Source organism: Canis lupus, chromosome 19, assembly GCF_003254725.2.
Source record: "Canis lupus dingo isolate Sandy chromosome 19, ASM325472v2, whole genome shotgun sequence".
Lineage (NCBI taxonomy): Eukaryota > Metazoa > Chordata > Mammalia > Carnivora > Canidae > Canis > Canis lupus.
Window position 1 is genome coordinate 38,062,421 of NC_064261.1, and position 27,822 is coordinate 38,090,242.

Here is a 27,822-nt window from a genome sequence, read left to right on the forward strand (position 1 = left end):
ATCCCCGGGGATCTGTGAGGGAGTTGAACTTGTTACCCATCGTTGGTCCCCGCTCCTTTTGGTGGGCAGAGAGCTTCCTGTTCCTCTGAACCCTGGGACTGAAACAACACAGTTATAGAAATTAAATCACTGTTTTTTATAATGCAAATGTAAAATGGCCCTAAATGAATATTTGCCAAGCTGAGAATGACTGGTGAGGTCATTTTTAATGGGAGATTATATTTCACCATGGCTGATTTCTGTCCGATTTATTGCTATTAACTCCTGAAGCCAGGCCAGCTGATGGAAGTGCTGGCAGGAGCTTCGTCTCCAGCATCCAGTGTCCAGGCCGAGTGCAGAGATGGAGTTGGTTCCCACCTGGCGCAGAACAGCTGGACCAGCGGCGCGTACACATGGGTGCTCTGCAGGGGCCATCTGACAACGGGGCCTTCTTGCTCTTATCAGATGTTCTGAGAGAAATGCTCCCTTGTCCTGCACACAAAATACAATCACTGGAGACCCTTTATCTTTTGAGAGGAAATACGTGTGGGGTGCCTTCGGGTGGAATTGAACCCTCCTTGTTCATGATGATGGTCATCTAAGCTGCTGGCGAAGGAACTGGACCAGGAGACTGACCTTATTCTGTCCCCTAAACCTTCCTGGAGTGGGCAGGTGGTCATGTTGAGGTTTCTGAAATATTATTTTTTTAAACCTACTTACTATTTTTTTTTCTATTCTATTTTTCTTTCTTTCTTTTCTCTCTCCCTCCCTGTGAAGTCACTATGAGGGAATCATCCTTTACCTGTCAGATGCATGTTCAGTTTTAGGTACAGCGTGAACAGTAGTGTTCTACAAGTGTGTTCCACACTTGAAAAGAAGGGCCATTTCCAACACTAGTCCTCTTTGCTATAATTCATCCACGGAAAAGTGAGCCTTGACAGAGGAAGCTCCTTGCTAGGGTCAGCTTTCACTTTGAAATAACGATCTTCTGTGTGGAGCCATATGAACACCTCTTCATCTCTCTCTCTCTCTCCTGCTCTCCCCTCCACCTCATTCTCATTGCCCAGAATCCAGGGACTCAGGTTTCTTACAGGCAGTGCTACCTAGAAGCATTGATACAGTAGGGATTAAGGATGGCACCTGGCTACAGCCTACCCTCCCTTTTAAATTTCTAGATCTCTTTTGTGCAACAGGAAGGAATAGTTATCATTAACTTTAAATCCGTTAGTATAGGTGGGTGTTTCCTGAGGCTGCAGTTAACAGTTGATGATGTTTTAAAAAACACACAGGACAGCCTCTCCGTGTAGGTATGTTGAAGTGGGTGGCTCAAACATAAAGATATCTCTGTACGGTACCCAGTGGATCTTGTATTTGACTTAAAATACATCAAGACACTTCACATAGGACACTTTCAGATCCTATATCACAAAACCACAGCCAGTCCTTTTAAATGCCAGTAAGGTGTGAACACCAGTAACTCACTTGGGGATAGGCCACGTGCCCTCCCTGCATCAGAAAGGAATCTTCTTTCCCTGCCACCCCTTCCTGCCATTTTTCCTGGTGTCAGATGCAAATCCCCTGCAGCTCTGTTGATGTGTAATCCAGAACTTTGAATCCTGGTGCAGTGATACTGAATGAGGATCTCCTACCCCCAGTCTTCTGTACTACTTTCTCCCCTCTTCCTTCCCCTGGAACTTGAGGTTTTCACCCCTTTGTAATATTTGCTCATTCATTTGCTTAAAAGAATACTCTGGAGCTGGCAATGTGGCAGGTGCCGTGTTGGGTGCTGGGCCACAGCACGGAGGGGGCCGTCCTGCCTCCCAGGGGGCTCCACTAATGTGTGTCTAGCTCTGCTGTGTGAGATCCCTTCTCCCCCCATGCCGGGATGAGCTCCGTGAGGGCACAGACTGTGTCTTGTTGCAGGGATACAGCCTTGACATTTCAGCACATGGCAGGCAGCACATTCTTGGTGACTGTGGGCTGAGTTGCAAGGTAGATGCTGAGGACTTTAGAATTTCTCCTTTCTAAGCTGTAAGATGAGTTAACTGCCTTCCTTTGCAGGAGAGTGTGGTTAATATGAAACGTGATCATGTATGTGTCCGCCCCTTAGAAAGGCAGGTAATATTTCAGGAGAAGTTATCACCCACCTTCGTTTCCCGCTCCACCTCTGTCTGTTCTCATGGTCTCTGAGCCCGTCTGTACCACTGGCTTCTGTCCTCCCTGCTCTGTCCTTCCTTCCTCAGAGGTGGGGGAAGCATGAGTAAAAATTCTCTGGGTGTCTAGTTCCATATCCGTTTGTCTCTGTCGCTTCCAAATATTTATTGAAAACACCACTGTCTTTCTCAGCATGTTCTGCTACTGCATGTGTGCAACAGCATGCCCGTTGCATGCAACATGTGTGCATATATGGGGACTGGCCCCTTGGGGAGAACCTGACTCCACACCCGCGTTGTGTGTGCTCATGAGCTCTCTTGTCGCTTCTGTTCCTCCTGCACGTGTGTTCTTTCTGAGTCATAAGCATCTTTGATCATAAGAAAAGTGGTCTCTTAGGTTAAAACCGATATTCGAGCCCCTGCTGACTTTGTGGGTCCAGGTGACTGGTCCATAAAACAACAGAATGTTCTTACCCAGGTGTCTGCCCTCTGTGTTATACCTGGCTGACAATGCCGTAGAATCAGTGCAGAGATGAAGTTTTTTGGTGAAAAACACAACTTGGGCTGGTTCGGGAGGGTGGGAGATGAAACTAAATTCTCTCTCTTTTTTTTTTAATAAATTTATTTTTTATTGGTGTTCAATTTGCCAGCATACAGAATAACACCCAGTGCTCATCCCATCAAGTGCCCCCCTCAGTGCCCATCACCCAGTCACCCCCACCCCCCGCCCTCCTCCCCTTCCACCACCCCTAGTTTCATTTCCCAGAGTTAGGAGTCTTTCATGTTCTGTCTCCCTTTCTGATATTTCCCACTTATTTTTTCTCCTTTCCTCTATATTCCCTTTCACTATTTTTTATATTCCCCAAATGAATGAGACCATATAATGTTTGTCCTCCGATTGACTAATTCTGAACAGCAGGAAGTGCTGAGCTTCTTTGCTCATGCTAACATCTCTCCCACCCGCCCACCAACCTTTGTACTTTCACCATTCCAAAAAAAAAAAAAAAAGATATTGGTAGAACTTCAGGTGAATGAATGGCAAGGAGAAGCTTCTAGTAACAATATGTAGCAGAACTTGGTCACCTTTTGAAGGGGCTTAATGTACAGCAAGCTAGGTCTCCCCTCAAAAGGAGTAACATTAACCTTTATTGACCTGAATATTATTTTTTAACCCACCGTAGATTGAAGGGTCTTCTTCAGGTAGCAAATTAGTCTATGTACACAGACTAATGAAGACATTATTTAGTGAGTTTCCATCATTCTGATGGCAAGAAAATGGGGAGCTGCCCTCTGAGATGTGCGGAAACTCCTCCGGAACTGGGAGGGTCATGCTCAGTTTACTGGTGGCAGGTTACTGGTGGTCAGATTCAGGGAGCAGCTCACCCCGCCCTGGAAAGGCCGGCACTTCCTATTTCCCCCTTTCACAGATCCCTCCTACCCTAGAGCCTTAAGTGTTTCAACTCCACTTCTGGACATCATTGTTTACTCCTCACTGTGTGACAACTGAATGGAGAGAAAATTTGTCATAAATTAATGGAATTGCAGAGAGAACCCTGTTGGGTTAGCTGACAGACTGCCAGGTGGAAGAGAAGGAAAAACCCTGGTCAAGCCCAGATCTCTGTGCTCAGTCTAGTTCTCTCGGAGCTGGAGAGTCCATCAGGGGAGTTGGAGCAGGACTTACTTATTTTTTCTGTGAGCCAGGACTTACTGAGTGCCTGGCGATGGGGCGGGGAGATGGAATGTTCCTGCAACATCCTCACATCCCAGAGCGAGAGATGAGCCATGTGGAGGAGAGAATGGGATTGCTCACTGCCCTGGGAGAAATGGGAGCAGGAAGGCAGCACTAAATCCTAACTAAATGCTGGTTTGGCATTGGTAAGGAAGGATTAGGCCTATTTCTTCCAGAGGCAAATCTTGAACTGGGTTTTTAAGAGGGTTGTTAACCAGGTGGGCACAGGGTAGGGGCAGAGGAATGCCTGCAGGTGTCCTCCAAAAAGCCATTTTAACAGGTCTTTGCAGAAACTACGATCCTCATCTTGAGACTCTCTTAGTATAGCAGAATGGGGGAGGGGAGGCGTCTGTTTTTGTAAATAAAGTTTTATTAGGACACAGCCATGTCTATTCATTCTCTTTTATATGTGGTTGCTTTCCTACTACAACCCAGAGTGGCATAGTTGTGGCAGAGACAGTGTGTGTGCCCTGCCAAGCCTCAGATATTTACTCTCTGGTCCTTTGCAGAAAAGGTTTGCCAACCCTTGGCATAACACATTGTTATTCCTTGAAAGTCTTTATGAAAAGGCCCCACACTGTCAGCAACCAGGCTTTAATGGCAGGCCTTCATGGACTTACTGGTTTATTTTACCACCCACTGATTTCTCTTCACCCCACACCACCACACTCCAACTCTGTAGTCTCTAATTCCCATAAATTCTGGCTCTGAATGTCTGGAAATAGAATAGTGCTTGTAGTATGTGAAGGAATGGGGGCATATCTCCCTAAGCATTGCCTTAAATGCCTGATTACCCCGACCCCCAGCTGTCTCAGACCCTACTTATGTTCTTGGAACCTGTGTGCTGATTATTTGCTTGGTAAATGTTGCCACGCAAAAACAGAAACAAAAACAGGCTCAGCAGTCATTGAAAAGCATCTCTGTTTTTTTAGTGAAGCATCTGTAAGTGTGTTCTGGAGTTCACTGTCCCCTTCAAGTGTGAGAGAAGGGGCAGGGGTGCTCTGGGGAGATCCACTGCGTCAAGCCTGTATTCATTTCAAAAACATGGAGAATGCATTTCCAGAAGACCTGTGCTTTCAAAATACTGCTCCCTTAGATATACTGAGTGTAAGTTGTGTGGAATTACATAGCAAATGCCAACTTTTTTTTTTAAAGGTTTTATTTATTTATTCGTGAGACACAGAGAGAGAGAGAGAGAGAGAGAGAGAGAGAGAGTGAGAGGCAGAGACATAGGCAGAGGGAGAAGCAGGCTCCATGCAGGAGCCTGATGTGGGACTCGATCTCGGGACTCCAGGATCACGCCCTGGGCCCAAGGCAGGCGCTCAACCACTGAGCCACCCAGGGATCCCAAATACCAACTTTTTAAGCACCTACTATGGTCTATGAGCCTGCTGTTGGGAGTGCCAGACCAGGCTTTTTACGAATGTTAACTTGCCGAGTAAGAGCTGGATGAAACAGAGATGCACTTATTTCAGTTTTACAGACAGAGAAACAGAGGCTCTGACAAGCTAAGTATCTTCCATGTTAACTACTAAATGATACTGCCTGCAATCCGTGATAAGGAGGGTATAGATTTTATGCTCTAGTTATCCAAGTGGCGGGTAGAATGTTCATGAAAACGCTGAGAGGTGAAGAATCTGTTTCAGACTGACAGAAGAACTAATTTTCACGGACAGGTACAGTTTCTGGTTTAACCCCAGCAGCCACCAATGTCGTTGAAACACCACTGTCAAATGATGCTGTAGTTTGGGATCTAATTTCTCATTAGCACTTTGTATAGAAAACTGTTGGCAGTAAGTAATGGTGACATTTTCCAAGCATGCCTGGAAAATATTGTTGGTCCCCAAAGAGAAGCATGTAGGTTTAGAAGTTGTCCCAGATTCCAGCTGAAATGATCATTCCTAAACATAAGTCCTGAGCATAACTGTTCCCTTCTTGAAAGCATTCAGTTAAAAAAAAAAAAAAAAAAACATTCAGTGCTCCGCCGTGCACTTTGCTTAAAGAGTAAAAGTCTTGGGGCAGCCCCAGTGGCGCAGCGGTTTGGCATGGCCTTGGGCCTGGGGTGTGATCCTGGAGACCCGGGATCGAGTCCCACATCGGGCTCCCGGCATGGAGCCTGCTTCTCCCTCTCTCTCTGCCACACGTGTCTCTGCCCCCGCCCCGTGTGTGTGTGTGTGTGTGTGTGTGTGTGTGTGTGTCATGAATAAATAAATAAAATCTTAAAAAAAAAAGAGTAAAAGTCTTTATCAGGGCACTTGCTGGAGGCCTTTCCAGTTTGGGGCCTGCGTGATCTCCTGTCTGACCCCCCCCCCCCCCCGCCCGGTACCTCCCACCTCTGCATCCCACTCAGCGTGTCCCTGCATTTGGAGCCTCCCCGGTTCCTTGGACACCATTTCTACCTTGCCCCTTTTGCCTGATGTACTCCTGCTTCATCTTCTCATCTTAGCTCACATGTCACTAGACCTAGGAAGCCTGCTTCAAGCCTAGAGACGGGAGTGGGTGTCTATTATACTGGTGTTCAGTGGTTTGCTTATTTTTCTGTTGTCCACTACTAAACAGTAAGCGCTTTGATGGCATTCTTTTTACTTTTGACTCTGTCATCAAAAGGAATAGGAATCCACTTGAGCTAAGTAATAGAAGGACATATTTGAAGCAGTAAAGAGATCTTCGCAGAAATTTAAGAACCAGGTCCAAAAGAAGCTGCACCTCGCAGACATGTGTGGTGGCTTTCTGCTTCTCTGCACACCGGTTCCGTTTGCCTGTCTTTAGCTGGCTGCTCAGCTCAAGCACATGTCCTGAAGCTGCTCCTGACCTCAATTTGTCTGCATAGCCTGGCACGGTGGTCCCTCCCAGTCCCGTGGCTTCATTTCCTGGTCTTGTTTGTCTGATTTCTTTTGCCCAGTTGCAAATTTCCATGCAAGCAATCTGGTTGGTGTTGCTCACCCTTCCAAGCTAGGCCACAGGCATCGTAGGTCTCTGGCCATCCAGCAGGCGGGCTGTCTTTGGGTCAGATCCTCACTGCAGACCGACTTGACCTGTGGCCAGCTGGAGGGGTTCCAGGGGTCCAAGCCTGGTTCCCAGCGTAGACTTCCTTTTTCTGTTTCTTTCCCTGCCCCTTGCTTGCAAGGATGTTAGGTTTGTGTTTCACAAACTTGATGGTATCCTCTGTTCTCTTTCATCTTTACAGATATCATTAATGGAGCTCAAGAAAAATGTGTATTGCCTCCTATGGATGGCTACCCCCACTGCGAGGGGAAAATCAAGGTAAGCCAGAAGTATTATCTGTCACTCCCCAGCCATACGATGGCAAGGAAGTCATTTAAGGGGTGCCTCCACCCTGCCAGTTTGGGGCTGTGGCCATGACAACTCGTGTCTGCTTATGCCAACTCCATGGGGTTAGTCAACAATGGCTCTAACTGGTCAGACAGAAAGAGCCCAGGCCGCTTCGGGCGCCTGCTGTGTCTTTGAAGCTGCCTTCCCCTGGCGTTCCCAGCCTCCAGCAGGTGATTCTTCAAGGGCCGTTGACAAGGGGCTGCCATTATGTAGGGTCCAGCTTCCCTCTCTCCCAGTCCCCCGGCCCCTGCCATGAGGTCTCCAGATTGTGATTTAAATGTCACATTAGCATTCGCTGCTGAGTAACCAGAGACACTTGGACACTCTTTCACTCTTAACATTTCTTTCTTTTCTTTTTTTTTTTTTTTTTTTTTAATCCACTCTGTAGGGCCTGCCCTTAAGGAGACCATTCCCCTGCTCAGTAGTTTTCCGAGATAAGTCTCGGTTCCAATATATGATTAGGGTGGTGAGGCCCAACCCCGGAAACATCTGCATGGATCCTGTTTGGGACTCGTGCGTGCCAGGCGCAGGTTGCACACCTGCATCCACATTCTCTCTTCCAGGCCCTGTACCAGAGCTCGTGAAATGGTAGCTCTGTGGGGAGAAGGGGTTTTGCTGCAAGGGTCCCCTTAGGCAGTCGTTCTTCATAAAAGTCCCCTGGCCACTGCTTGTCCTGGGCTTTATGGTCTTGCAGCCTTGCTCTATCCCGAGCACCTCCGCTAAGGCCCATCTCAAGCCAGAGTCTCCCTGTGGATCATCTGGGAATGACACTGAACCCCAGGCCCCAGTCTGAGCCACGCGCCCCTCCTTGGCCTTCGTACCCCTGTGGGCTGCTCATCGATGTCCTTACCGGGTTCCTGTCATTTCAGTGGATGAAGGACATGTGGCGCTCGGATCCCTGCTACGCAGACTACGGAGTGGATGGGTCCACGTGCTCTTTTTTTATTTACCTCAGTGAGGTGAGTCACTTCTTTGGCTTTGGGGTGCGAGAAGATGTGGTTGATCAGTGTTGCAGCAAAGCCTGGAATCTGAAGAGTGAGAGGCGTGTGTTGTTTCTATGTAGCAGATATGTGGCTCCCTTCTTCATTACTTTCCCCTGTCCCTAAATAGGGCAATTTTTTTCTTTTTTTCCTTGAGGGGTAAAAAAAACAAGTGGATGGAGCTATTTATGTTTTCTTCCCCCGATTAAAAAAAAAAAAAGATCTAGTGAAATACATGTAACATAAAATTTGCCATCGTGACCATTAAGTGCACAGGTGAGTGGGAATCCACGACATTGGTGTTGCTCTACAACCCTCACCAGCATCCAACACCTGAACACTTCATCTTGCAAACCTGAGACTCTGCCCAGTAAACTGTGACTCCTCATTCCCCCACTTCCTCCAGCCCCTGAAAAAACAACCATTCTGATTTCTCTCCCTGATTTTGACTACTCTCACTATTTACATACGTATAATTTATACAGTATTTGCCTTTTGGTGACTGCCTTATTTCAGTTAGCATGATCCATCCATGTTTCAGCATGTGTCGGAATCCCCTTCCCTTTCAGGGCTCAGTAGTATTCCATCGTATTATCTACCACAGTTTGCTTATCCACTCACTGTTGATGGGACGCTTGGGTTGCTTCCATCTTGTGGCTATTGTGAATAATGCCTCTATGAACATAGATGTGCACAGAACTCTTTGAGGGCTTTCGGTTCCTTTGGTGCACCCGGAAGTGGAGTGGCTGAATCATATGGTAATTGTTTTTTTATTTTTCTGAGGAACCACCAAACTTCTCCAAAGTGATGGCTCCATTTTACCTTCCTACCAGCAACGCATAAGGGTTCTAGTTTCTCCACATCCTTGTCAACACTTGTTTTCTGTTTTGTCCTCGTAGCCCTGCCAACGGGTGCAAAATGCTATCTCATTGTGGTTTTGCTTTGCATTTTCTTAATGATCAGTGATATCAAGCATCTTTTTCTTTTCTTTTTTTTCAAGCATCTTTTTCATGTGTTTCTTGGCTGAGTTAGCTATTTGCTTATAAGCTGAGTTATTAACTTTTACTCTTTTTTAAAAAAAATCTTTTTAACTGAGCTTTATTTTCATTTCTATCCTGAAGTTTAAATAGCAGATTTTTTTTTTTAAGGGTAGCAGGACATTCTATAGGCCACATGGAATTAGCTTGTTATGTACTTTGATGATTTCTGTTTTACCTTGAAGAAAATTGAGGGCATGGGGTAGAGTTAAGACTATATAGGACAAGTACAGGGGAAGAACTGAATAGGGAATCAGAAGCTGGCTTTCCCTTTATGGACAAAAGCAGCCCTATGGGCTTGTGAAATGGGTGCTGGCTGATTTCAGAGAGTGTACACTTTGGTGTGCTGTTGCTGTTTGACCAATAGTTAATAACAGCTCCCTGGTGCTACCTTACAGGAAAGAGAATGTCTCCATTTTGAGGCTAATGACATACTTCTACCATAATTTTTCATGTGAGACTCAGGCGCCTCTCCTCTCTGTCAGAAGGTGACAGGACAGCTTTGGGGGATGGAGACCAAGCCAGTATTGCCACAGGGCATGCGGCCCCAAATTCTGTGGGGGCTTGTCCCTTTCTTTTACATTTATGTCTCTCTTCTTTTTAAGAGCCACTTACACTTTTTTTTTTTTTTTTTTTTTTTTTTTTTTTTTTTTTTTTAGCATGGTTGCACCATGGCCACCCCATAGCCATCATGAGAGGCCTCAGAGCTAATGATAGTTAAAATATCTCTTGGAAATTCAAACCACAGGTTGTTGGGTGTGTGATGCTCCTTATTAGCAGGCTGCTGACAAATTAATTCTGTAGCATTTATGTGAGTGTGTTTTTGGCCGGGGTGGCCTGTGGCCCACCTTCTCATTTCCTTTTCCAGAAGAGTAAGCCCTGGGGCCCCGGGTGAACCTGCTGCTCTCCAGTGAGAAGTCAATTAGAAGCACCTTTCCTGCCCTGAGGAAAAGGTTCCTCATTCAGTTTAATTTTCAAAAGTTTCCTTCCCCTTTCCATTTGATAGAATTTAGCCAGAGTCCAACTGTGCTCCCTGATTGACAAGCTGGGCTAATTTCACGCCTTCTTGAGAGTTTGCATGTTGGCCTTACCGCTGAGGTACAGGTAGAGAGTTACATTCCACTCCAGCCTTCTCTCCGTCTCCCGAGCCAGAGCCAGGAAGGTGTGGGAGAACAATCCAGATGGGAAGGGACCGCGATTAGTTGTGACCTAGTTCCCTTCCTTTGAAGCTGCCGCCCAACCCCACTCACAGGGGAGGAAGGATGTAGCTAAGATGAGAACCCGGAGCCTCCGGTGAGTGTGAGACAGACGCGGCGGTGGAAGGGTCTGATGGATCACACGCTCTTACCACTGGAGCCAGGGGATTTCATTTCAGAACCTGTGACTATTTTTTCCTCTTTCCAAGGTGTGGTGCTTGCTTTGCCTTTTCCTTGGGCTCTTCTTTTTGTTAACCTAATGAATTCAGTTCAGTGGTCACTTACTGAACATCTGTTATATTCACTGGAAGTCACCAGTGGGTGAGAACCCCTTTTCTTGGCACCATGATGTGCACTCATGATGAGCCCTAATGGAAAAGGAAGGATGGAGGCAGGTAGCAGAGCCAGAACAGGGTAGAACAGTTTCCCTGCGGACAGAATTAGGAACTTCTTTTTTAGTTTATTTTTTAAAATTTTTAAAAAGATTTATTTATTCATGAGAGACAGAGAGAGAGAAAGAGAGAGAGGCAGATACACAGACGGAGGGAGAAGCAGGCTCCATGCAGGAAGCCCGATGTGGGACTTGATCTCGGGATTCCAGGACAACGCTCTGGGCAGAAGGCAGGCGCTCAACCACTGAGCCACCCAGGCGTCTCTCTTTTTTTAGTTTAAATCTGAAAATAAGCTTGAAACTCTGGCCTTTAAAAAAAATTGCATTTGGGGGCACCTGGTTGGCCCAGTCTGGTTAAGTGTCTACCTTCAGCTAAGGTCATGATCCCAGGACTCTATGTTGGGCTCCCTGGTCCACAAGGGATCTGCTTCCTCTCCTTCTCCCTCTCTCCACACCCCTCCACCCCCCCCCCCAACTCATGCCCTCTCTATCTCTCTCGCTTACTCTCTAAATAAAATATTTTTTAAAAAAATTTGCATTCTATCGCAGCATCTCAATAGGTATGCTGTAAGAGCTGGATGAAAATGTCACCACTGTGGCCTCTTGGATGGGAAGTACCACCTCAGAGACTCATCCCTGAGGTCACACTGTTGGTGATGCTTTCTAAACATTGTACTTGTGGACAAGTTACTTCCTTCTTGTTCTTCCTTTATAAAATAATAGTTTTAACTTTGTTTTTAAAGGATCCTGCTGTGAGGATTCCTGAGTCTATATGCTTAGAATAGAGCCTGGCGGATAAATGACACCCATTAAACACAATTGACACCTTTATGGTTTTTGATGTCACTATTTGAGGACCGTTATTTGATGTGGGACCGTGATTTTGTTTTACAATTAGAAGCAATTTCTGGTTCTAACTGTAATCTACTTTTGATTTCTGGTGGTGTACAGATGCAGCTGCTCTCCTTGACTTCTTTTCTCTGCTTTTGACACTTCTGTTTGCATTGGAACCATGAGCTGGATCTGTGGAGCAGCAGTGCATCCATGCCATTGTTAATTTGAAATTACCGGAGGCGATTTTTAAAAGCCAATTAATTTTCTGCTAGTATTTTTTAAGATCCTGGAGAGCATCTGTGTCTTCATAGTGCTGTTTTTGGTCTAGGTTTTTATTTTATTTTGTTTTGTTTCCCCCCTCTCGCTTTTTCTTAAAAACCTTCCTTCTTTTGTTACTTGATTTAATTGCATATCCTATGCCAGGTTTCTCTTGCCCCTGGGAAAACATCTAAGAGAGACATCTTCATCTGATTTGTTCAACTTGATCAACAGATAGGCCAGTCACTTTTATTCTTTTCTTAATCCTAATCAAAGAGCCAGTTCTGGTTTCCATCTTATATTGAACCTCAGGACTTAGAAGCAAGCAAACAAACAAACAAAAAGCCACAAAGTAACTCTGGTCAGTCACCAGTTGAATCCAGGGATTGAGATTTAGCCCAGTCCTAGGGGATGGCACTCTGCTTTCATTTGTCTTTCCCTCCATTGTCTCAGTGTGCCAACTTCCACTGAATTTCAGGGCTATGAGCTTCTGCTTGTGCCCTCAACCAACTTGCAGTCTACACGTCTTTCTTGGTAAATCCCAGAAATTGCAGCCAGCAGTATGATACCCAAGGATGCTCGCGGTATGTCTGACAGTAGACCCGGGACTGGATATGGTATGTGTCCAGGCATTGCCCCTGTTGGGTGGAAGACAGTAAGAGAAGAATGACACATTATTGAGCCCACCTATATGCCAAACACCTCAAATACACCGTCTCATTTACTGCCCCACCCATGCACCCCCATCTCTGAGTAATAGCCCCATCAAAGAGGCTCAGAGAAGTTAAGTGCTTAGTGCTTCTGTACTTTGCATTACTGTTGCCCCTTCATGTCAAAGAAAAACTGAACTGAGGTGAGTAGATGATTTATTGCCTTTAACTTTGCATTCAGTTCTATGCTCCAAAGCTATTGTGTTTGAAATATGGCTCTAATTTAGCTAGTTTGCATTAATGGATCCTCATTGCTAGTTTTCTAATACTTGAAGTTTGATACCCTCCCCCAACAAAGAGAAACAGCACTGATTCTTCTGGGGCCCGAACTCATGAAAGCCAGGTGTGCAGCCTTTCCAGGTGGTGGGAGTGAATGAATGATTCATTAGGCAGCCTTGCATTTCCAGATCATCGGGCAGTTTATTTTCTATATCTGTTTTTGCGAGCCATGTAACTACTCCCGTTATAGAGACAAGAACTCTATAAAGTAATTACTTTGTCATTGTTTCAGGTATATTAACTTAGCCCTCTGCAGAGCCTTTTACTGCTAACAGATTTTATGAAATTTAGAATGAATTTCTTTACCCCTATTGCTATTACACTGATAGATGGTGCTGATAAACCTGACACCCACACATTTTTATCTCTTTACACAATTATTCTAGCAACTATCATACCCTTCTAGACTTCTTAATGTGTTGTTGATTTTTTAAACACTTCTATTGCTGTTACACGAATAGTTGCTTGGAAATAAGCAAATTACCCAGCGATCAATGGCCAGATCTCAGGATCTATACAAGCTGTTGCTTCAGAGGCCAATTTGGACTGGATGAATGAGTGCGTGGTTATGTGCATGTGTGTGTGTGCGACTCCCTCACGAAGGAACAAAAGAAGCAATTTCATGCCTTCCTCATCAATCTGTGTCTTATATTTCAGGAACAACAGGCATAAAGGTCTTTGCCTCTTTCTGTTTTCCCTTGGCAATATGTAAAACTAATATTGGCTGAGCATGCTATTAACCTTGAGTTTAAATTCAGCGTACTTAATCCCTTGATTAATGCCAAGATTAATGCCCAACAGCAAAGGTTGAAAGCTTAAATGTTTGTGAATGCGAGCATGAAATGAAATCCTAATAACCAGTACAATGATTTGGATTTATGGGCTGTGTTGGCTGCTAGAGATAACTTGGAAATGGTGTTGCATAGACTAATTTGTCAGAGGGGGTAGTGATGAAGAATTGACTGCTTCAGTTGCAGGAGAAAACCTGAATGAAAAAAACATAACTAACATTTTGGGATGGGTCAGGGGAGTATACTTTAAAAATACCCCTCGACTATTGCCTGAGAATACTAACACATACCTTATAAAGGTCTAGCCGTTTGAGATAGGCAATTTCCTGTCCATAAGATAATATTTCTGGGCAGAAAAGGAGGTGGCAGAGATTGATGATCCTTTTCTTTTTACTTTTTTGAATTCAGCCTTTACTTGTACCTTTTTCATCCATGTGTTTTCATTGCTCTTATTACCTGAATTCTAATGCATCCTTAGAAAATGGATATTTTTCAGACTGACTCCCAAGTATACAGAGAAGTATCTTTCGGGACCTGAACTGATCTGTTGGCTCAGACAAGTTTATCTTTTCAATGGCCCCTCCTGTTTGTAAGTTTGATGTACTACATCGTTGGTACCCAGATGTCTTGCTCTGGCTGCCACCTTAAACATGAGAAGGGCAAATGACAGGACTGGCCGAACCTCATACCAGTACCTCTTGGCTGCTTGAGGCACATGTGGCCGACAGGGCTTCTGTGCAGTCGGCTCCAACTTGTGTTTTGCCAACTTTTAAGTATGTCTCTTATAATTTCTATTGTACACCAGTAAAATAGCTCTAAAGTTTTTATGTTTTCCACTTCTTTAATGTGGAAGATTTCAAACATACAAAAAAAGAAGAGTATAATGAACTCCTATGTACCCATGACCAAGATTAAACGATTGTCAATTCAAGGCCAGTATCTTCTCATTTACTCTCCTGGCCCATGATTTTGAAGCAAATTCCAAAGGTCTTAAGATCCACGAATGTTTCAGTATGTATCTTTAGGACTCCTTGAGATCTGTAACTACTCCCAGTGTAACGGATAATACCATTTCATATCTAAAATTGACATAATCCCTTAATATTATAAAATACCAGTTTAGTGTTTACATTTTCCAGGCAGTCTTATAAATAAAAGTTTATTTATTTGAACAAAGTTTCTTTTAAAGATTTTTAAAAATATATTTATTCTTGAGAGACACACAGAGAGAGGCAGAGACATAGGCAGAGAGAGAAGCCTGCTCCTTGCCGGGAGCCTGATGCAGGACTCAATCCCAGGACCCCAGGATCACGACCTGAGCCAACGACAGATGCTTAGCTACTGAGCCACCCAAGTGCCCCTGAACTAGGCTTCAAGTAGGGACCATATTCTGGAATGGTTGGTGTCTCTTCGGTCTTTGCTTAAAGTTAGGTTCCCTTTCATCTCTTCCTTCCCTTTATGTTTTGTTTTTATTTTTTTAAAGAAGCTTCTTCATTGGCCTTCGTTTGTTATACTCTGAATTCTGATGTTATATATGTATCCTTGTGTTATTGTTTATTCCTTGTAAATTGATAATTTACTTGGAGACTTGATCAGATCCAGGCATAATACTTCTTTGCAGGACTTCTTCATGGATGGTATTGTCTACTTCTGTCAGGAGGCACACAATGCCTAGTATCTGTTTTTGTGATGTTAGCAGCTATTGATGATCTGTGCTTCGGTTCATTAATTGATTAGAAGTTCTTTCTTAATATGTCAGGAATAGTTTTTTTTTAAGATTTTATTTTTAAGTAATCTCTACACTCACAGTGGGGCTCAAACTCACAACCCTGAGATCAAGAGTCATAAGCTCCACCGACTGAGCCAGACGGGCACCCCCTAGGAATACTTTTATGAAGAGAAGTGACTCTTCATCTGTATCTAGTAACTATGAGAGACAGCTCACATAGGAACCCTTGTTTCTGTGCTGATTTCCTAGTATCTTCCACTGGTGACCAGTGTTGTTTGTTCGTATACTTCTTGGTTTTTATCATTATGAAGTCATCAATTGAAGCATACTTGATGGGGCACCTGAGTGGCTCAGTCACTTAAGCCTCTGCCTTCAGCTCAGGACATGATCGTAGGGGCCTGATCAAGTCCCACATTGGACTCCTTGCTTGGCAGGCAGCCTGCTTCTCCCTCTGCCTGCTGCTCCCCTGCTTGTCCTTTCTCTCTCTTCTGTCAAATAAATAAAATCTTAAAAAAAAAAAAAACCTGCTTGATATGTTCAATCGACTTCAGTTATTTATTTATTTTTTATGATAGTCACAGAGAGAGAGGCAGAGACATAGGCAGAGGGAGAAGCAGGCTCCATGCACCCGGAGCCCAATGTGGGATTCGATCCCGGTCTCCAGGATCACGCCCTAGGCCAAAGGCAGGCGCTAAACTGCTGCGCCACCCAGGGATCCCTACTTCAGTTATTTTCTTACTGATTCTCAAACTCCCACTTCTTTGACCAGCAGGAGCCAGTTAGTATTGTCTCCTGGATCCTTTTGACATGACCTTCTTAGTTTCTATTAGTTTTTACCTATCTGATATGACAAAACCTTTCAGGTTCATCTTACACAATTTCTGCCCTAGAACAGAAATTAGCCAAAGGACCTTAGAATTTGCCTAAGGACCACTGGCTTCCTCTCAGCGAAGGACCATCGTCTGGGTGCCAGAAGCCTTCATTGCTCTTGAGTTTTGTGGGGTGCTGGGAGACATAACAATGAACAGAAAGATGAACTTTCCTCATTAAGGCTATGTTTTGTAGGAGGAGACAGACAAAAACAAAAGTAAAATATTTATCCTTTAGATTGCGATAAGTGCCATAGAGAAAAATAAAATAGGGAAGGATACTAAGAAGTGCTTACGAGGAATGATGATGTCAGTTTTACATAGAGTGGTCAGGAAATACCCTACTGAGAAGATGAGAGGACAATATTGGAGCACCAGTTTGAGGAAAGTGCGAGAGTAAGAAGTGTAGATGTCTGGCAGATGTTCAGTGGGCAGTGGCAGCAGTAAGTGCAAAGATCCTGGGGGTGACCATCAACATCCAACAATAAAAACTAGTGCAAGAAGCTAATCTCCAAGGAGATTTTTGTCTGTTTTGTTCACGGGGCTAATGGTGCCTGGCATACATATTTATTGAATGAAATACTCTATTTAAAGCATTTTCAAAAAGCAGGCAATAGATTTTTGTTTGTTTGTTCTGAGTAACTTCTCCCGACTATCACCTTTCTAACCTTGAGAAAAATGTTGTGAAATGTGTAACATTAAATTCTGCTGAAACATTAAGTTTGAGACATGAAGCAGGGGTATTTCAAGCACTTATTAACAATTTAATATAATGCTCTTTCATATTAGATCTACAAGGCATTGCAGGAGATCAGATTGGACTAAGAGAGTAGAATGAGCCAATTATATTAGAAGGCACAGCTTTCTTGCCCATTTTTTACTCTCATTGTCACTTTAGCATTATTTGCCTGGATCTACGCTTCAGGCAAAATTGCATATTAATACAGAAGTGGAACTCTATCCCCTGTGTCTAGAATGTGACTACTTCTATAAATTGGGTGCCTTTGACTATCAAACGTAGATGCAGCCCAGGTGTAGAGAGTTGGTAATAGGAAGCATCTCTGTGCATCCCCGTGTGCTTGGCTATAGAGGAATTCGCTTCCTGCCTCTCCTGTGAGAAGGAAGATTGATACTGCTTCCCCTACAGTGATTTGGGATGGAGTTTTGAAACTGTGACATTCAGCCATTAGCACCCAACTGATTTTTGGCTCATGGAATATTTACTGTAGCTTTTGTTAAAGTTTTGCCTTTTCTTTCACCACCAGAGAACAATGTTGGATTGCCCCAGTCCTTGGTTCTACCTTGTACATGTGCAGTCCTGACCTTTCTGGGCATAATATTCCTACCTCCCTTGGTAGGCAGCAGTAGTACAGTATTAGAGAATACGCATGAGGCTCCATCGGCTGTCTGGGTATAGCTGCCTATTTGGCCTAGAGCTTTCAGCCTTGTTCCCCTTCAGTGAGATGAAGGGAAAGCCTGCCTCGCCTGCCTCCAAGTGTTGTCAGAAGGTCCTCATGAAATCATCACAGTGGTGCCATCTAAGTGGAAAAGAGTGTCATCGTGAGTATCTTTAGTGCTTGAGTCATGTCCTTGAATAATTCATTCACCACTCCAAAGATGATTGAGTCCCTACTGTGTGCCAGGCACTGTTCTCAGGGCTGAGGTAGAGCACTGAATAGGCAAATCAGGGTTTCTCTTCTCAAGCAGTTTCATTCGCATGGAGCGCAAAAGAATTTCCACAGGTGCTAGGTGTTCCAAGGGGGAAAAAAGGAGAGTTAAGGATACAGAGCAGCTCGGTAGGTGGGTCAGGGAAGACTTCTGAGGAAAAGTTAGAGCATAGTGTAGAAGTAAGGGAGTGACACATGGAACTCTCTGGAAGGAAGAGTAGTTCAGGTAGAAAGACTAATGAATACAGAAGCCCTGAAGTATAGGGTTACCAAGTGAAATACAGGCTACCCAATGATACTTGAATTTCTGGTAGACAATTTTTTTAAACTGTAAGTAGGTGACAAATACTACATAGAATATACTTATACTAAAATAAAAATCATTATTTATCTGAAATTCTAATTTAACTTGGTATCCTTTTTCCATACCCTCCTGTGCCCCACCACACACACAAATTTGGCCACCTTTGTGAGTTTAGAATGTCCTGGTTGGACTTGGAAAGAGGGTGTTGTATGTAGGGCAGGGTGAGTGAGGCAGCCAGTATAAAGGTTCGGGTCATATTCTGTAGGATCTTGGTATAAATTCTGGGCTTTATTCTAAGTGCAAGGAGAAAGCCTCTGAAGGGTTTGAGTTAGCGTAGGATGTGATCCAATTTAAGCTTGAAAACAATCAGTCTTGCTGCACAGAACAGACGTTGGGGCCAGGAGTTGCCAGCAGGGAGTTCTTACTGCTTTCATTGCCCTTACCGCACTGCCACGCAGTAGGAGCAGAGCAAACTTGTTTTGAAGGATTTTCTATAGAAGATTTAGGCAATTATAGTCTAACATTGAAGAGTGGACTGTGTTGGCAGGACTGCAGGACACAGAGGTCTGGGTTCTGTGCACATCACGTGGTGATTAAGCGCAGGGGCTCTGGGGTAGGATAGATGGCATGTCAGTCCTCAGCTGTGGGTCCTCCCTGTGCTGTGTCTGCATCTGGCATGGTAAGTGGTCTTTCCCAGGGGATTATTTGAACCAAATGAGGTTCTGTGTGTCAAGTGCTTATCCTAGTGCCTTGCTCCTAGTACGGTGTATCTTTGATTTTTATCCTTAGTCTCCCTTACCCTGCCCACCATATACAAGCATTTCTTACAAACAGTTTGGCCAAAATATTAATCAGCTCAGGTGTTTGGTGCAGAGGACCAGTCTAGAGAGCTGAACCACTTAGCGATGTGTAGATGTCTTTTACCATTTGCATTGGCTTGTTGAGACCTGAAAAAGGAGAGTGTGGGGGGCAGGTATAAAGTGGGGTAGAGAATGCTTGCTCTCTCTTTTTTTTTTTTTTTAAGCATAGACCTTCATGAGCAACTTCATTTGATGCGTCATCAGTATGACAAATGCGTGTATGTAGGCGTCTGTGTATATAAATTCATATGAGTAATCAGTGTATTAAATGAATAGATACCTCGTCAACTATATCCTTGTGATATATAACCAACAAGCCTGGATGGGATGATGTAGAATTATTTTTTTCTGATCTTATAGTGTAATGCAGTTATTAAAAGGTCAACTAACTGAGGGGCACCTGGGTGGCTCATTGGGTTAAGCACCGCCTTCAGCTCAGGTCATGACCTCAGAGTCCTCGGATCCAGCCCTACATTGGGCTCCTTGCTCAGCAGGGAGTCTGCTTCTCCCTCTCCCTCTTCCTCTGCCACTCCCCCTGCTTGTGTGCATGCTCGCGCGCGCTCTCTCTCTCTCTCTCTCTCTCAAATAAATAAATAAATAAATAAATAAATAAATAAATAAAATCAAAAAAAGAAAAGAGGTCAGCTAAGCCAACTCCTTCATTTGGTAAATGAGAAAACTTAAAAGCTAAATGGTTTAAGTTTATATGCCTAGTTGTTGGTAGAGCTGGGCACTCAGCCTATTTTGGCAGATTTCAGATTCGATGCTCTTTCCCCACTCAGCAGCTGTCTGTTCTCCACTAAGCTTGGCCCTTAAGGGAGGCCCTAATGTATTCTGGTCAGGGGAGCGATAGACTCCACTTGTCACCCACCTTGCAGCTCGCTGGTGAGCTTAGCCCTGGCAAGTTCCCAAGCCTTTGGAGCCTCGACTTCCTCATATGTAACCTGATGATGGTACCCACGTCACACGGCTCTTCAAGGGATTCAATGATGTAATGCATACAAGCTTACTTGTTTTTTTTTCCCAGAGATCCTGACTTACTGTAAACCTTTAGTAAATGATTGTATGCTTATATAAGGTAACTCCTTTAGAAATAATTCTATCAATAAACATTTGTTGTAAAAAATCCTAATGTGCAGATAAGCATAGAGAAGATAATGAGAAGCACCCACAACACCATCATCTAGAAATAAGCTCACCTTTCTTATGCATTTTTCTCATTTAGTTTTGATTGCACTTACTATCTGAAAAATACAGCATGAAATTCTCTAGGTCAGTGATCCATTAGAGCCATACACTTCATATTAATCATGAGAGAAGAGACCATAACAGTACCTGATAATTATTCTTTCAAAGGAGTAGAATGTTACTCTAAAGTTGCACCAGTTACATATAAATTGGTGCATATATATATCTCCTACTCATTTTTGTTGTAATTTTATTCTTTTTCATCTTTAAATTCTAACTGGAGCTGTATATGTATCTTATCCGTGGTTTCTTTTTTCTTAAATATAATGAATTGTCCATTCTACAGACCTTGAAAGTAAATGTGACCTACATGAGTTGTTGAGAGATTTTGTTTTGATTCACACTGCTCATGATTAAGCTGCAAAACCTTCTCAGATCAAAGAAGCTTAAATCATGGGGAGGAGGCATGTCAAAAGTAAAATTGGTGATTTTATATCTCCTTATTCTAGAAAGGTGATTTATAGGTCTTTGTCTCCGTGGAATATGTGTTAATGCTCCAAAGTTCTAGCGTGGCTGGTCTTTTTCTGTTTTTCCTACCTCTTCATTTTGTGGCCTGAGGATAGTACACTAAAAACAATGGGTTCTGGGAGAGGAATTTTACCCTCAAGTAGAAGGTTATTTGAGTAATGGTTTGCCTATTCTATTGATTGTTGTGTGGATGTTGCCATGAATCCAGGGGGTTTTCAGTGCTTAGATGTATTCCGGTGATTTGTGGACTATTTTAAGGCCATCCAGTTCCTTCTCTGGCAGAGGTCTTGAGGCAGGGCTCCCCAACTCCCAGGAGCTTGGCAGGGGTGGGAGTGGATGGCAGGAGGGTGCCACCTCCATGGTGTCTGCACCTGGGGCAAATACAAAATCCTGTCCCAGGGAGAGCACCGAGGGTCACAGTTGGAAAAGTATGGCCAAAGGAGTGGGCATAGGAAGGCAGCAGGCTGAGGCAGGCCATGAGAGTTCTAAGGAGAAGAGATGGTAAGTATAAGGTGAACTAGAAGAACTTCCGGAGCAGGAAGGCAGTGGACTCGTTCTAGGGTCCAGCTTTCCTGGGAAGATACTGTGCTTGTGGGATGGGGGAGTGGGGGCGGGTCTCAATAAATGGTCCTGGGTAAATCAGGAAGAAAACAAAATTAGGGATTAGGAAGTTGAGTTATTAGCATTGAGCAGGGTTTTCCCTGAGTGTTATTAATGACACTCTTATTTAGGAAAATGTTGCTCATTTGAGGGCTGTTTGTTCCAGTACTTGGAGTTATTGCCAGTATTGGCTTTCTTCCAATCTTGGTAATCTTCTGAGGTTTAGAAAAAAAATATGCCCCCCCCCACACACACACACATACACACTCTTCCCATGGAAAAATTGGTTTGTGTATAATTTAATTATTTTGTTAGCCAGTCATCCTATCACTGTGTACAAAAATTGCAACCTTAAAAACCCCCCATCTTCATTCGGTGTCAAGATGTTCATAATTGGTTTTTCTTCCATTACAAGTGAATGTGTGACAGGAAGATTTCTTGCTAAAAGCTAAAATACACTGACTCCATATTCTGTCCTTTCAGAAATGCCCTTGAAGCCTTGCAAAGTATTATCCAGTGATTTAGAGTAACAAGAACTGAGATCAATGATGAGTTTCGAAGAGGAATTAAAGTCCTGAGTATTCTATAGGGAGGTCATATTTTAGAAGATCACCTTGGACAGTATTTTCATCAGACTGAATTTTGGAAGGTTCTTTTCAGGATGGGAGAATGAGGAGGGAACATACTGTCTTTTGTCAATGTCTTGTCTCACTAATGTCTCTCCTTTTGGTTGACTGTATTTATTAGTAGTCTTATTTCATCTTGCCCTAATATGCTATTTGTGGGGAAATTTTTTATCTTGACATGTTGCCGTGAACATTCGAGTTACTTAATTTAGTGTGAGGCTGACTTGAGATCTGCCCCCGGCTTGCTGCTCCTCATCCTTTTTGTGTGGGGTTGAAGGTCTCGCTGTGGAAAATGCTAGCTTCAGACCATTTGAAGCCTTCATGTTATAAATATGCTTTGTAGCAATGTTTTATTTAGTCCATTTACAAAAATTTAATTCGAAGTAAATAATTCATTCTGGCCTAAGAATGCAAGGTACAGATGTTTGCACTGCTGCTGGGACCAGCTGAGGCTTCATCTGCTTGCAGGCTGCCTTTCCGCTGGTTTTCCCTCATTTTTCACATTTGTGAAGCTCCAGATATTGCTTCTCGTGGTGATATTGCCGTAAGGTCTCTGTAATTAGACATGGGCATCCAAGGCAAGTTAGTATTTTCGTTCCTTGTGAGTAGAAACCATTTCAGCTTTCCTCCTGGGGAGTCCTTTTGAGTCTCTGAAGTCATTCACAAATACAGTAAAGTCTAATTTTACTCCACAAGAAAAAAAGAGAGAGAGAGAATATTGCTCTTTTTCTATCCAGGGACTCCACCCTCCCCCAAGCTTTGCTGCCCTCCGTTTATTGCTTTCACATCTTTGTAGTGCAGATGGCTTTATGCAAATCACGCGGTTATTTTGGTCGTAGTAAAAATCACCTTGCATTAAGAGCAATTTCTAGATTAGGGAAACTGCTGTGTTTGTTTGAAAATGTACCTGGGGCTGGAGGGCAAACTATCTCGACCGAATCTGAGTTACTGACCAAGAAAGAAGGCTGTGGCCCTGTGTGCACCTGCCTTCTCGGTGGCCCTCCCAGGATGGCCCCCACCCGCTTGCTCCCTTGGTTCCCATAGGCCCACCTGGCCAGAGGAGGATTGTAGATAAAGGTATTTTCTGTGGCTTTTCATTAGCCATCTTCAATACTCTCACTGTGTATTTTTGCACAGGTGATGTGCCACTGTGGAATTGTACGGTCAGTTTTAACAAAGAGGCCAGCAATCTTAGTGCGGTTTTTTTCTTTCTTTTACTAGAAATTGTGATTCTGCCTAATTTTTTCCAGTAACCTTTTGGAAGTAATTCAGGCGCTTTTTCCTCTTCCCCTCAACTCTCTAAACTTTTGTGCATTGACAGAACAATCCATCTTCTAGAATGGCTCTCACAAAATTGCTGGGGGTTTTTCCCCCCCTTTTTCCTTTTATCTCTTTCTCCAATACTTTTTACCATCTTCTTACCTGAGATGAGATAGTGTGGAGTGAACAGCCAGAAAATGAGGGAAAGCCTTGATCAATTAGCCTTAAACGATCAGCTGCTTTCCTAATTCTGAGATAAATGATTGAGCTCTGTGGCTCAAATGCCATGCTGCTTCTTTTCCAGTCATGCCACCCGCAGATAATGAATCATCCCTGTCCTTCCATTCTCATTCCTCTGCAGTCTCCGTTTTTTACCTTTCTGCTGTGAGCGCCCCCCCCCCCCCTTGTGGTATAGACGCTTGAGGGAGTCAGTGCCTGAGAAGTACTGTGAAGAACAGATATAAAGTGTAATTGTGGCCTTCTTTAGACCTTTGCTATTGTTCTTCTTTTTTTAAGATTGATTTTATTTATCCATGAGAGACACACAGAGAGAGGCAGAGACACAGGCAGAGGGAGAAGCAGGTTCCTCACAGGGAGCCCAATGTGGGACTCGATCTAGGACCCAGGATCATGCCCTGAGCAGAAGGCAGATGCTCAACTGCTGAGCCACCCAGGTGTCCTGCTATTGTTCTGTTTGAGAGGTCACCTGCCTCTACTGCTAGCTGAAAGCATGAAAATCTGATTAATCATAATAACAACGCACTTAAATGTAGTGCTACTCATGTGCCAGGAATGGTGCTTGGTGCTTTGTATGGACATTACTTGGTTTACAGATGAACCGACACACCGAGTGTCTCTCGTGTATTTTTCAGGTTGAAAATTGGTGTCCTCATTTACCTTGGAGAGCAAAAAATCCCTACGAAGAAGCTGATCATAATTCATTGGTGAGTGATTTTTGGAAACTAGGCTTGTGATTTGGTTCTGATACCAAGTGGTACATGGGGAGTCTGCTAGAAATGCCAGCTGTAACCCTGAAATAATGGTGAACTAAAGGACTTCTGTCTGCAGTTCTGTGGAAATGTGGATGATCCAATCAGTTAACCAATAGTGTCTGTTTCTTGAGCAGTTCTCTGAGGCCACTGATAGGAATAAGACCTGGTGCCAGATGTGGAGGCTCTCAGCGATCTAATGAGGGTGATGGTCAAAAAATAATGATCACACCCATGTAAAGGTGAACTGCAGGCCGATGGAAATGAATGAGAAAGTGGCGATCTCAGCCTGCAGGGGTTAGGAGAGGTTGCAAAGAGACGATGACATTGGAGCTGAATTTCAAATGATGAGTGAGTTCATAGTAGATCAAGGAGAGAAAGGTGTGTCTGATGTGTAGGGGGGAAGGTATCTGTACAAGAGCTTGGTGTTTTCAGGGAGTGGGGCACAGTTCAGTGGGCCAGGCCCTGGGGTGTTGGATGAGCTTTGGTGGAAGATGAGATGGGAAAGATCAGTAGGGACCGAACATGGTTTTCTGTGCCACACTAAAAGCTCTTATGTCTTTCTTCTTTAGACCAGGGGTCAGTAGACTTTTTCTGTAAAAGGCCAGATAGTGAATATTTTCATCTTTCCAGGCCATGAGGTCTCTGTTGCAACTGGTGAGTTCTGACCTTGAGCTCAGAGGGCAGCCCTAGACAGGATATAAATGAGTGGGTCATGCTCCCTGAGGCTCTGTGTTCCAGGAGGATCTGGAACAGTGTGCTGACCACCATGCTGTAGACCATGGGGGTCTTGGGAGAACGTTGGGTCAAGGAGGGATCAGGTGAGTGTTGGGAACAAGGTGTGTGACTGCTGAGAGATGGAGTTAGCATGTTCTAGATGTTAAGAGAAACAAATACAAGTGCTACTGTTTTCCTGTTAATGCGATCACTGGTTATATCCAGATACATTAGAAAAATGTTCCTCCTGGCTTTTCAATTATTCTGGCCTGAATTTTTAATTTTATTCAGCTATGGTAGGAAAATGGTATTGCTGGCTTTTCAATCTCTCAGAAAATAATGAACTTTTGTTGGTTTGGGACTGGGACAAAACTAGAAGATGAGTATTTATTTCCCTGCTTAACTTTGTGGGCAGACAGGCTTTTTGGACACTTGCACAGTGCCAAGCAGCCTGTTAAGAATTGACTTTTTCCAAGTAAAAATCTACTGCTTTGCAGCAGATCCAAGTGGCGGTAAATTCAGGTGCAGAGAATTTCAAGGTATATCGAGCATACTCATAGTAAAAAACAAAAAAAAAAAAAACAAAAAAAATGCATTTTAATATAACTCAGTGCTTTGCAATGGCTGTGCTGGGTCTTCCTCAATTTCTAATTTTTTAATGATGTCCCTGACAGCAGATCAGCAGTCAGAGGCCTTTAATTTATAATCCTGGGGCCTTAACATAAAGCTGCCTAGCAGACAAGCCTCACTTTTGAAGCTCTGTATTTAATTGACTAGCTCTTTCAAGTCTTTAGATGTCACATCATGACAACCATTATGCTTTCTGACTTTTTATCTTCAGTTCGTTTTGATTAAATTTCTGTTTCTAGGCGGAAATTCGTACGGATTTTAATATTCTCTACAGCATGATGAAAAAGCATGAAGAATTCCGGTGGATGAGACTCCGGATCCGGCGAATGGCTGATGCGTGGATCCAAGCAATCAAGTCCCTGGCAGAAAAGCAGAATCTTGAAAAGAGAAAGCGGAAGAAAGTGAGTTTCTGATGAATTCAGTTCAGTTAGATGCCAGTTTTCTTTTAAAATCTGATTTTGCTTGGAAACAAGACTAAGAGAAATGTCAAGTCTCAAATGATATTCCCTCAGGGTGAATCTGCTCAGTCTCTTGTATAGCCATTTTTTAGGGCTTTCTTTTCCCCGATTACAATAATCCTGCTTAGTAGGGACCAGCACACATGTTTCTTGGCTGGAGCCAAGTAGACTGTAAGATTTTCCTTTGAACCATCCTGACTATCTCTCCCCATGGCATCAGGAAGCTTAACCCTCTTGGCTTTACCCAAATACAACCTTGAACTTGTCGTTACGTCATCATGGCAATCTCCTGTTTGTGGTACTTGTCGCTTCTGGGGTTTGGGCAACTGGTGACTTCCATTGTGGCTATGTTGAGTTGGTGCTTTGGCTTCTGATCCTGAGGGAGAGAGACTGTCAACTAAACTGGAGCCAATTTATTTGAAGTTCATGAGGATTGGCTTAGAAAATCCCTAGAAATAACCCTGAGCGTGAAAGATTTTATATCCTATAGTTGCAGGTTAAATGGCCTTGGCTTTTGATTAACTGTTTGGATGACAAACGACAGAGCAAATTAAGCGATCTTAATACCCACATCTAAAAATTAATTTAAAATGACTTTGTTATTCCTGATTTGAGTAATTTGATATCCTTAAAAAAGGGAAATAGAGATGATGAGCTTGAAAAACCTCAAGTCATGGTTTAGCGGTTCCATTTTGCTTAAATCTGTTGATTTTATGAGATGGCAGATCCAAATGTTCATGCACCAGATAGTCCTCTGTAGAAGGGTACGAGGTCAGAAATCTAGGTGGGCTGTAAAAAGAAATTGAGTATTTCTACATATTCCTATGCAATAATCTCTAGGATATATTGTTAGCTCAATAAATAGTTGATGGGGAACAGTGAACGTTATTTTTAAAAGGAGGAGAGGACTTTATGTATCTATACGTGTGTACATAAAGATTTGTACATCTACACACCTGTATATATAATACACATTTATGCTTGTTCATATTTTAAAAATAGAATAAACCATGAAATTAAAAATAAAAGAGATGGATAGTGGTGCTTGGATGTATAACATTGTGGGTGTACTTAAGGCTACTGTCCACTTAAAAGGTTAAAATATTAAATTTTATATTAACATCTATTACACCACAGTGAAAAGAGACAAATACAGGGAAAGAGGGAATAGCGTGGAGCCAACAGGTGTAGAAACTAGACTTCTCTAAATATATCTTTCTTGGTAGATTTGATACTAGAATCACTTGACATACTGTAAAGCAAAATTGAATTACAAAAAAAAAAGGTATCTAAAAATTACAAGGAAAATAAAACAAGAGCTGACTACATAGTTTTACAGTAAACACCCAAAAACGAACAGTTCTTAGTGACTAGAACACAGTCAACTCAGCATTTTGGTTTTTTTTTTTTTTTTTGTATTTTCTTCTTTGTATATTTTTATTGGGGTTCGATTTGCCAACATATAACACTCAGTGCTCATCCTGTCCAGTGCCCCCCTCAGTGCCCGTCATCCAGTCACCCAATCTCCCTGCCCGCCTCTCCTTCCACTACCACTTGTTCATTTCCCAGAGTTAGGTGTCTCTCATGTTCTGTCCCCTTTTCTGATATTTCCCACTCATTTTCTCTCCTTTCCCCTTTAATTCCTTTCACTATTTTTTATATTCCCCGAATGAATAAGACCATATAATGTTTGTCCTCTTCCAATTGACTTACTTCACTCAGCATAA

At 43.3% G+C, this 27,822-nt stretch overlaps 1 protein-coding gene across 7 annotated transcripts in view; it reads left to right on the forward strand.

Moving 5' to 3' along the window:
* Nucleotides 1-27,822, forward strand: part of MGAT5 (alpha-1,6-mannosylglycoprotein 6-beta-N-acetylglucosaminyltransferase) — a 339,366-nt gene that overhangs the window by 190,149 nt on the left and 121,395 nt on the right. For all 7 annotated transcript variants that reach the window (XM_049097328.1, XM_049097329.1, XM_049097326.1 and 4 more), the window contains 4 exons: nt 7,049-7,125; nt 8,064-8,153; nt 24,174-24,245; nt 25,877-26,038. In XM_049097328.1, coding sequence (XP_048953285.1) covers nt 7,049-7,125; nt 8,064-8,153; nt 24,174-24,245; nt 25,877-26,038 — 401 coding nt within the window. The remainder of the gene's footprint in view (nt 1-7,048; nt 7,126-8,063; nt 8,154-24,173; nt 24,246-25,876; nt 26,039-27,822) is intronic.